The sequence below is a fragment of the Cololabis saira genome, chromosome 18 (genome assembly GCF_033807715.1).
Source record: "Cololabis saira isolate AMF1-May2022 chromosome 18, fColSai1.1, whole genome shotgun sequence".
NCBI classification, from domain to species: Eukaryota; Metazoa; Chordata; class Actinopteri; order Beloniformes; family Belonidae; genus Cololabis; species Cololabis saira.
This window is the reverse complement of record NC_084604.1, coordinates 20758400-20770549: the sequence shown is the minus strand read 5'-3', so window position 1 is coordinate 20770549 and position 12150 is coordinate 20758400. Positions and strand designations below refer to the sequence as shown.

At 37.7% G+C, this 12150-nt stretch overlaps 1 protein-coding gene across 1 annotated transcript in view; it reads right to left on the bottom strand.

Annotated features, from left to right (window-relative positions):
- The window catches only part of lpgat1 (lysophosphatidylglycerol acyltransferase 1), a 55919-nt gene that overhangs the window by 28877 nt on the left and 14892 nt on the right, over positions 1–12150 (bottom strand). Inside the window, exon 3 of the mRNA XM_061746766.1 lies at positions 1812–1930. Coding sequence (XP_061602750.1) covers positions 1812–1930 — 119 coding nt within the window. The remainder of the gene's footprint in view (positions 1–1811; positions 1931–12150) is intronic.

The window sequence follows — 12150 nt, the reverse complement described above, 5'->3', positions numbered from 1 at the left end:
TGTGCAGTGTATCTCAGCAGTTTCAGTCTCATGCCAGCCTAAGCTAAAGCTAAAGTTTAAAGAAAAGCCCACAAACAAACTCATGAGAATATAGCTGCCCCTGACTTATATAATGAAGCTGTGTTTAATTAATTAAACAAGAACCCTACTGAAACAAATGACTGCATGTGCACGGACATGGATATATTTCGTAAGAGATAGAAAAGTGACCAATGTTTCACAGTATGCACATTTGCTGTTAAAACAGGCAAACAAACTTAAATTTAGTGGGAGCAAACCACAGCAACGTATCTCTGAAACTGCTGAAAGAGTGTCATCTCAGAGCTGTAGCCACATTTCCATTACATTTAAAGTGCACGCACAAAATACGTTAAACAATGAAAATACAACATGTGCTGGTTGCTCACTTTAAAATTAGGTTTTGCCAATCAGTCTTTAAACATGTCCCTCTCTCCCTGTGCTGAAGATTTGGTTTAGATACAGGATACAGGAATGCAAATCAAAGAGGATCCTCAAGACCACTCATACTCATCTTACATACAATACTCAAACAATACTAATCAAAATATATCACAGTTAACTGTGTGTTGTTGTTTTTTGTTGATAAAAAAGGATGTACTGCTCTTTATCTACATCTAATCAGACTCTGTGTCAGTTACAATAATCTGACAGGGCTGTCCAGTAAACAAAGCTCATAAAATTAAGGCTACACTTTGTAATCCTTGTACAATCTTTCAACTACAACTATTTCAGGTATTGGTCTGTGTGTATCTCAGCCCAAATGCTTAGATATCCAAATGTGAGACCCCCCCTCCTATATACACCTCACTGTATGTGTATGGTTAAAGAAATATTTAGATGTTTTTTTTCTCCCCCATTTCAAATCACTGTCTTTCTTTTGAGGCCAAAAGAAAAACTGTGTTACCCTCACTTTTGTGTCAGAGCTGGATTAAAGTATGCTAAGTACAAGCATGGACCTTCACAATGCTTACATGCAGTGAACAGACTCTGCCATCAAGGTTCATCACGTGTGCACACTGTACGCTCTGCTCTGTTCTTATGTAGATCCATACACTGGAACATTTCCTTCTACAAATCTATTCTTGGTTTGCTCTCAACTCATCTACCGAGCAACATCCTTCAAATAAATAAATTAAAAAAAAAAAAGAACAGGAAGTCACCGTCTTCGTTCTAAAGAATTATTCCTTTTCGATGTAAATATGCCATTTCTTCAGCTTGGTATTTTCTGCAAAAATCATCTGAATGTTCAGAAGCTGATCTCACTGGACGAATTAGAGCAATCTTTGGCATGTAAGAGGTAGATCTGTCTACCTTCTCGATACTATAATTGACTATTGTGCATCTCAAATTCTATAATCTACTTTTCTGTAAATGTATTATTGCAATTAAATACTAAGGTTTTTTATGTTGATTTATAGTTATTTTATATTATAGATTCTTTAGAATGTGTCTTTAGTTTGTGGCTACACAAAAACCACAGGTTTTGCAATTTACATTTACCATCATTTTCTCTTTTTCATGAAGTAATCTAATGTTGTGTGCATTATTCCTTTTTAATTTATAAAAAGGAGAATTTCTTGGAAAGTCGTGATAAAGCTTACTTGGTCCAAGATAACTTTTAACCATGCAATTCCACAAAAAACACTTCTTTGCGGTAGAAGCAATCAGCTTTGACAGAACCTCACACGGGCCGCATAAAATGTACTGCAGGATCAGAATTCTGCAGCTTTTTACTCATGCTAATGCCAGGTGTGCAGGTTCGACACCTTTACAATATCTACATTTCTTACCGTGCCCTTGTCTTGCAGGCACATCATGAGAGTGCAAACATCTCCTGTAGATTGATGATTAACGATGACCATGGCTTCCTCTTCGGAGATGGGCCGCACGTCATCGCCCCACTCTGTGACTGCAAAGCGAAAAACAGACATTTTGATGAAAACATTCAGTTAATACATTTTTTTATTTATTATTGAAGTTTATCTTTAAAATTCTATTCCGATCACCACAACTTTTGTAAGTCTGATTTATGTTATTTAATTATAAGATGTACATTTTAGATGTTTTTTACAGAGTACTGCAACAAATGCTTTCCATATGTTTTTATTCATAAACAAATACTTGGAAAGAACAAATTTAAAATAACACCCTTAAAAGTATTCCTGAAATTCGTTACATCAATCTGCATACACAACCAAAATAAACTCATTCCACCAAAATTCCCAGAACGCTGCAGGGAAGGACTTAAAAGGTATTAAGCTCAGAACTAAAGACAAAGACTGAACAAACACACTGTGTATGTCAGCGAGTTTGCTTTAAACATACAAAAACCAGATCGGTGTGCTTCATTTTGTCAAAACAAGTGAACTGAAGTGAATTACAGCTTCTCAAATATACACACAGAATTCCGCTAAGGCTTTGTCAGCAGCTGCATAGCTTAGAACTAACAAGTCAAGTGTCCTGTATGCAAACAATCTCACAACAAATTACCCGGCCACGAGTCAGCCATCAAAAGACGCATTCTAGCATGCATGTTACCTGCATCAGCACCTTACATCACTTCTCCATAAACGTTACACCAGCTGTCTAAGTTCATATATTAGTACAGAATTACTTCCCCCCCCAATCACCATTGGCCATTGACTAAATATCTATGCGATTAACAGGCAGGCACATCTGCAGGCAGCCCTGAGTTGTTTAACACAGAAAACTTCCTCTTGTTTTATTCAATACATTTAATTGTGACGTGCATATATGCATATTTTAAGTCAAGCAATTTGTGCATTAATTGTGATTTTTAAACTGTTACATCTTAAAGAAACAAAACTGTTGTGCATACAGGCAAAAGAAACTAAACAAAAAACAAACAAGAAGCAAATAAACCATTGGGCTGCCCTGGTTGTAAAAACAAGAAGAAAAAAAGTATCAGCCATATGTAAATTCCTGTTTAGGGGTCTACATGTAGGTCGACGTCAAACACAAAACTTTGGTTTGATTTCATGAGACATACTGATTAACTGATGATCAATTTTCAGCTCGACTGGCTCTGATCAGGCATTGTTTAATCAATTTTTTCCCATGAGGGGGGACTGGGAGTTAGTAAATGCATCAGTGCAGACTACTGAGACCTCTTTTAATAGTCTGTAAAAGCATAATGAGGCACAAGCACATTTATGTTATGGAAGCTTTTCACTTTGAGTACAGAATGTCCAAAAATGGCCCTTTGTGAATCAACTTGGCCAGCAATACCTGGTCACCTAGCAAAAACTCTCCCTTAAGAAATGGGTCTAGTACCCCTCCCATTCACAGCCATTTTTTCCCTGGTAAAAAAGGTCCCGAAGAAAGTTTTGTGGGGCCGGCCAGGCTTTATGTGCCGACTCACAGGAGTGTCCAACAGCCACGACTCAGAACAACCATGATGGCTGCCAAACTGCAAACACCACCTTAAATCAACAAGTTTTTACTGCATAACATGACAGCTCTGAGTTTGGCTGGCCTCGCTGGCTTCACCAACATTGGAAGAGCTAGCTGATGCAGCTCTAGGTGGAGGAGATTGAGCAGGTGGTGGATCCCCGTTGCCCTGAATAGCAACGAGATTTCCCGACTGGATTTGAAAGGAGACACTCTAATTGGGGTAATAAACACGGGTGTATCCAACAATGACTGATTCTTTGTATTGAAGAGGAAGAGGACGGTGGCCAGGCTACCGGTAAGTTGTACTACCTGGATGTTTTACAGCTAAAATAGCTAAACATTAACGTAGTGGAACACAGAGCCAGCAAACCCATGATACCACTGAAAGATGGAGCATGTAAATGGCTGATACGGCATATACACACTCTGCAGACTGTAATCTGCTCACATCTATAAGAGTCTTCTTTTACATAACTACAGCAAGCTCATATTAAAAGACATATTGCAGCAAAAGGCATGGAAAACTGCCAAAGGTGGTTTAAATGATTATGTGCAGGTGAATTGTATCCATTTCCCTGTGGTGGATAGGTCAATATTTAACATGTATTTTAATCCATGCTTAAAAATGAAAGGTATATGAAAGTCTGTGGTTCGAAATGACAAAGGAAGAGTGACTTTGAGGAACTGGTACAAGACTGACTTTCACCTGGGGATCGCTCAGTGGGGATGACTTTCACATTCTGTTTTCTTGTACATGCTTACTTATGCACTTCTTTGCTTATTTCTTGTTCATACCAACGTTCTAGTTTTATGTAACAACTTGATTTATTACTTGAAACAAAAACAACTCATGCACAAAAAATAGAGCCTAAGCATTTTCAAGTTGAAGGGTGTAATTATAAAGCCCTGTGTCCACACACATCAGTAGACGTGATGGTTGGTGTCCAATTGAATAAGCAACATGTTACGTCTAAATCCTGAAACCACTGGAAAGACGATTTTATGCACATCTATAAATAATGCTTCCCTCCGCACTGAAACCACACAAGACGTCCATGTACATCTGAGAGGAGAGCAAAGGTTTTGTTCACCGTCAAATATATAAAAATAATACAAAGTGAAACTGTAGTTCTCTGGGCCAAGTACAACCACGTCAAGCAGGTACGTTGGACTGCAGACAGGTACAATGAGGCCTTATCTACCCACAGAGCAATTTTTATCATAAGCTGACAAAATGTTGTGGAGATCATTTTGTCCTTTATTACTTTAGAGCCAGCTTAATTCAAGTGTCAGAGACAGACTGGATTAATAAAATGAGGTGAATTACTGATGCAGTCGCCAAAACGGAGATCAAGCATGCAGCCATAACATCTCTAATGCATTCTGTCCGGGAAGCATGGTCTTTGTAATAATTAAAGTGACATCTTTAACTGGTGTTGCAGTCACTCATATGCAGCAACAAAAAAGGCAGACATTAGATATCATAAGAAGTTTCCATAAGTGCCCGCTGCCAGCCAAACAGCCGCCTACTCACTAAAATCCCCCTAACAAGTTTTTTAATATCTGTGTACATTTCTCGACCTTCAGAAAGCGTCAAACAGAAATGAACATGATAAAACCACTTCCAAAACAGTAGTGCAAGACCCCCTGCAGGATCAGTGACCACTGCTGAAGTCCAATTCAGGGGGTTCAAACACAATTTGTGAAACTATGCATTTTTAAAAAAAATTCAAAAAATCTATTCTATTATTGCTGGTACTTGTAAAATCTGTGCTGCTCCTCTATTGTTCCTGTATTATACTGTTAAAAAAAAAAAAAAAATCTATATTGGACAAGTACTGGATCCTTTCGGTCAAAGTTATAAATACTTGGATGATTAAAAACGGTGTGGCTGTTAATAGGTCTTAATAATGTAGAAAATGATCAGACCCTGGCAACTGTTTCTATGCAACAGTGTTTGTTGGATAAATGCTTTCAACCAGCATCAACAGGAGAGGGTCTCCACTGTTTTCTCCTCTTGATCTACATCGTCAGTCTTCTAGTCAGAGAATACAGGCTGCCTCAGTACTCATTCGCATGTATCTGATTATTGACGGGTAACGCATGATGAGAGCCACAACAAAGGAGGAAACTGAGCATATGGATGATTAAGGGGTGACCACAATAATCCTGCAGGTGAACACACAAGCTTCCTCTGCAACACACTTCAACAGCTTTACATATTCACAGAAAATAAGGAGGTGAAAAAGGAGTCAGCTAGGCTGCAGTCGTTTCCTGGTGATCCAAATAATTTCGGGGCAGGTCCAACCGGTTGCAGTTCTGTTTAATGTTGCTGTGGCAACAGTGAGATTTTAATTTGACAGTGACAGAGCACTTCCTCTTTGTAAAACCTGCTGACATTGATTCACCAGAATAGTTTTATACACCAAGTTGACAACTTAATCAAGCTCAACATAAGACAGCTCAGTTACGGGACTGGCCCATTTGGTAAAATGTTAAAAGAACAGAAAACAAGACAGTGTACTTTTGTTACAACTCCAATTTTTACATTTGTTTTGTGTGTTGCTTGCTGAGTAAAATATTTCCCTGCTGTAAAGTACATGTAACACTTGCAGGAGAGATGACTGTGAGCAGAGGGGTTAATGAGATTCTGATTTAGACATAAAATATGCAGTTATATATTAAATATGTATGTTATGCAGTCACCTGGAACAAACAAAATGTACAATAAACCAATCAATAACCCAGATGGTTGAGTAAATCTGCTTTCACACTACACAATTTTATGCCTGAATTTCCAGTCGCCAGCACCTCATCTGGCTGAAAGCAAATCAGTGAGCACTCAATGGCTCCCCATCAACAACTATTGCAGTATTTGGTTTAGAAAATACTTACAATTTTGTGGTTTTTCACTGGGAAGAAAAAAAATCCCCAATCTATGTAAAAGGTCACCACCCAATACCACATTTGTAGAAATTACTATTTAACATTTACAATGGACGAAAAAATAAATAAAATAAACAAAAATAACTTAAAGAAATGTTAAAAACTGTATCAGCATTAGGGCTGGGCAATATATCGAGATTTTAATATATATCGATATATTTTCAAACACGATATGGTACGAGACAATATCGTTTATATCGATTTTAAAAATATATATATATATATATTTTTTTTTTTTTATTTTTTTTTTTATGATTTTGATATAGCTAATTTTGTGACAAATTGAGTTGAATGTTTTATTTGAGATTTGCACAAATACTGTCAACCTCAGTGGAAAAGTCTGCCCGTTACTGTCTACATTGTATTAATTGCACAGTGTATTTTAAATTGAATTGTTATGCAGGAAAGGGATATTTGTTTTATTTTATTCAAGAAGCATTTTTATTCTATATATGCAGGCAGTTTATTTTTATTTCATTTGTTTTATACATTTTGATATTGTGCAGACCTCTGTTAATAAAGGAACCTGTGTGACATTTGGCACGAGGCTTTGTATTAAAACTGACTGTTTTTTTAAGGGTTTGCCTCAGAAAAAATGAAGCTAACAGAGATGCTAACAGAGATATAATGCTTTGGGGGAAACCCCAATTAAGGCACAGAAAAAATATCGATATATATATAGAGTATCGCCATTTAGCTAGAAAATAACGAGATATGACTTTTGGTCCATATCGCCCAGCCCTAATCAGCATACACCGTTTCAAACCAAAACATTCTGATAAAAACGGTTATATGAGGAGAAAAAAAAAGAAATTATGGAAAATATGGGATACATGTTGGTGGCCGATATCAGTACAAATTCAAATAGCACAGAATTGCAGAACGATCCAGCCTCTCAATCTTTATTTCCAACGATGATCTGTATCTTCAACTTCAAATTATTCAACGTTTACAAACCTCAGGGGTGTAACGTTAAAACTCTTATAAAAGGGCAGGCAAGGAATTGGAGTATTTAAAAAACAAGTGCCAGTCAGTTTAGATACAGTAAAGTAGCCGGTGCTTCAAAGATTCTTGAACATCACTCATCTACAAATTGATGTTTCTATAGGAGCAAAGCGCTGTTTTGACAGATTTTAAAAGTTAGGATGCTGTTGAAAAAGCAAGTTCTGACCAATATTTCTTTGATAAATGACACATTGGTGTCTCATGTTTTATTATGGCCTCTGAGAATTGCCTCACCCTGAAGAAAAAAAATCTCATCAGAAATTCTCTTATAAAAAGTATTTTATATATAATCATATTATTACACACACATATACCTAAATATATATATCATGTGTTTAAGATATAAATTGTATCGGAGCTAGGGCTGCACGATTAATCGTTAAAAAAAAATCGCGATCTCGATTCATGCTTGAACGCGATCTCATTTCCAAATGACAACGATTTAAAAAAAAAATATTTTTTTTTTTTTTTTTTTTTTTTTTTTAAGATAGCTGCATAAAAAAAGTACTAGGCCTATGTTCTAGGTTGTTGTATCCCTGTCATGGTCAACTATCATGTTGTCATGTTTGTTATATTTTGTTAATGATTGTGGATTACATTTGGAGAAACATCTACCTTTCTCATCACCTGACACATATTGCACATAAATATTGTTAAAATTGTTATTGTTAAAATTATTTAAAAGACAAGAGAGATGTTTATTGTTTTTATGTTCAATGTCAGCTGTTACAGCAAAAAGCAGCCAGAGGAATAATTTGTTGCCTCAGAACTACAGGATCTGTTACAAGTCCCCTTTCTGAAAGGGTGTTCAACTCAGGGAGGAACAAATATTGTTCAAAATTGTTATTATTGTTTAAATTATTCAAAGGTTTGTGTAAAGAAGACAAGAGATGTTTATTGTTATTATATTTTTGTTCAGCTGTTGCAAAGTTAAAGTAATAAGTGCAATAAATTTTATATTGGAAAAAAATCGTGAGAGAATCGTGATCTCAATTCTAAGCAAAAAAATCGTGATTCTCATTTTGTCCAGAATCGTGCAGCCCTAATCGGAGCCTCAAACTACAACCTTAGAAGTTGTCATTTCTTTAATGTATAGTGTCCCTTACAGCTAGTATGACTTTCTAAAAAGAGATATATGTGGTTAAGTTATCTCCAGTCTCTGTTTCTGTCTCCTCCTCTCATTATCACAATTACAAATGAGGTGGAACATGAAAAGTCCGTCCTGAAAATGGATTGAAACATTTTGATTCACCACATAGTGAAATGGATCTGACAGCAATAGCAGCCACACATCACACAAATGGGATGCGAAAGATTGTGAGAAACAGATATGACAAACTGCCTGAAGAGTGTTTTTGTGAAAACACTTCTATTGGTTACATTTCTTTGGATGCTCAAATAAGAATGGTACCACTTTGGATTTTTTTTTTAAGACAAATATTGCAGATTGTCATTTCACCCTGAAATTCAGCCCACTATATCTGCAGCAGCTTTAGCAGGTGCACATTCAGAGGTAATATTGTACTACTAAACGTACACACAGACAGCACTTCATTAGCAGATATTTGTAAACACTTCTGCAAGCATGAACAGCAACTGTGCTAGAAGAACCCACATAAATCACAAACTTCTATGCATATTGTTTATTTATTTCAAATAATTCGTTAACAACCTGAAAATATATTTGATATTAGGGGACAACTCATTGTCATGTCCAATTTGGGTCTTCGTTTCATCTTATGAATAAAATAAATCCCTATGGGGATGGCAATCAGGAGCATACTTTGAAAAAAATGACACATCTGTGACACTTGGACTGGGGTGTGTGGGATGTCCGTACCCTGAAGGCAATGTCACTTCATATGGAGCATGCCTTCATGCTTGCTGTACGCCAATGTTGCACGAGGAGGATAAATGATTTCACGAAGATGGGTCATCTGTCAGTTAGAATACATTAGGGAAATTGTCTTTGAGAAATGACACAGTTAGCGCAGCAGGATGACAGCGATGCTGCAGGCCCAGCATCTTGTCAAGTGTCTGTGGGCAGCTAAACGGTGTACAGATGACCTTGCCGGCCATCTCTTACTTCTCTAGACGAGTGAAAATTGGCAGTACATTATGACATCTTGTTTTCCTCTTCAAAGTCGCCTGAGAATGAGTCGTCTCACAGAGGGGGCAATTTTTCAATGACAGTCAAAGCTTTTTGTTACTGAATCAACTTGGGGAAGAGTAATAATTCATAAGGTGGTAATCTACTGCCAGCCAACAGAAACTGGAAGCCATAATTTGGAGCTTTTACTGCCATTTAAATAATGCTGATCGACACAGAGCACCAACAGCAACAGAAGACAGCAGAGAATAGTTAATTTTCTTTTCTGCAGGCGAAAAATAGTGGCCAAGAACACCGTCAGTAGTTATCACAATAAGATCTGGCCTTTAGGCCAGCATTAAAATTTTGCGGATATATTCTTCATCATATATGCATTATTTATGGTGTATAACTCCATAAAAGAAAGGTGGAAATACTTCACATTTACACATATTGAGCACCAGAGAGCACTTTAAGGAAAACATCTTCCTTAAATATTTTTTTGAAACTTGGTCACTCAGAGGGCACAGGGCAAATAAATATTCAGCAATTTTAAAGAAAATTATCTTTAAAGACCAAATAAATCCTATAGTTATGTTTTCTTACACTGGAGGAGAAATATTATGTGGTTTATATTAATTAGTAAAATTAAAGGTGTTCCGCCATGATAGAGCACCTCTAAAGCTGTAATAATTTAAACTGTGATGCCAAACTGTTAAAGTCTCCCCTCACCCTGCCAGCACAGGGGAGATGAAATCCCATGAATTTCTGCAAGGTCTGTGACCCCCGCCTTACAGAATCCCCCAGTGTCACGTGATTTTTTTTTTGAGCCGATTAGAATCTACGCCTAGGGTGACGTCACCCGAGGCGCAGAGGTTCGGCCTCCGCTGCTGAAACCACGCCCACAACCAGCTCTCTCCGCCGGCTCGAGCGTCCGCCATTGTTCAGAAGCGCTGGCTGTTTCCACGGCGAGGGAGAGTAGAAATGAGATTTTGCATCGACATTTACCCTCATAAAAGGATCAGTTCCCACAGCACGGACCCGGCAACTGCACACGAGTCAGCGGTAAGTTCCTTTTTTTTTAATGTTATTTATATTTGTATGATCTTTGCATGGGCTAAGTATTTAGCTTAGCTCCGAAGCCCCGGCGCCGCATACGGAGCTGCGGGGGCTGCTCACGGACCGGACCGTCGAGGAGCCCCGGGTTCCGGACCTCCGAACCCGGGGGCTCCTGGCTCGGGGCTCTATTAGTACCGTAATACATTTTTCTTCTGTGGTTTCAGATCTTTCAAGCACCTGGAGCTGTTCACATTCAGAAGACGCGCGGCCCTTCCTTGAGCCAGCAATAGTGCATACATTTTATTTATATATTTTAACAATAAAGTTGCCATTTGTGAAGATTCAGTGTTGTGATTTCTTTACAGTTACATGATTCATTTGTCTTGTAACATAAGAAGTGAAATGATGAGGAATTGGAGTAAATAACCGTGGTGTAACTGTTTAGAATTAAATTCAATCTTCCTGTTTGAAGACGAGGTGACTGAAGGCTGATTTATGGTTCCACGTTACACCAACGCAGAGCCTACGGCGTAGGGTACGTGTCGATTTAACGCAGAACCGTGGACACGCTTTGCTACGCAGCCGCTGCTATTCTCCCCGGAGCGACGGTTTGTCTCCTCCCCTGCTACACGTCATTCAAGCAGCCAATCAGCGCAGAGCCTCATTATCATAGCCCCCCCCGCCCTGAAAATGAAGCACAGAAAAAGGCTTTAGAAGCGGAAAAAATAAAAACACGGCCCAGAGACTGAATTTCTGATTTATGTAGAAAAAACAAGCTTTAGATTGTTTTAAGACATTCAAGGCCTGTTTAAAATATACATTAAATGCCATAATATGTCCCCTTTAAATGATTTTAGATCCAGTAGCACAATCACCAAATCGCCAATGACTTTCAAGAACAACATACAAGGCAGTGTATCAACAGGAGAGCAAAAATCTGGCTTGCTTGAGGAAAATTACCAATGTCAGTGGAAGGAGTGCTCCAGGGACGAATAAGCAGCTGTTGAGAATCTCTCATTCAACTCAGCACGATAGCAAATATTTAAAATAAAGCAGATATTTCCAGGTCCAAACACAAGCACTGTTAAAAAACATACTAATAACATAAAACACAGCATACCAATTGAGGCACTGTCCAAAACACACAAAATCCACCACCACACTTGTTTTCCCATTTGCTCTAGCTTCACCAAGTCTCATGCATGACAGCACTAATTACACCAGAATAAGTGTCTCATGTTTAAAAAACGATAACGTCAAAACACTCCAAAACTAAAAGCTCACTTAACAAGTCCTGTCAGCTCTTACTGGCATCTCCGAGTACAGCATTTTGCGGACCATTAGGCGCATCGCATTATAAGGCGATATTTTTTTTTTAACACTATATTTATTGACATTTTTTCCAATTATTACAACAATACAGTTATCTGTAAATAAAATGTACAATAAAAATAAAAAACAATGAAAGAAAAAAAACCCACAAGCATAGCAGACAAAGATACAGACAAAACAACAACATAAAAAAACATTACGCACAAAACTCAAAACAAAACAAAAACAGAATCCCCCCTACATCATCATTCAACAGAATCATCCAGTACAGGTCCCGACGGATC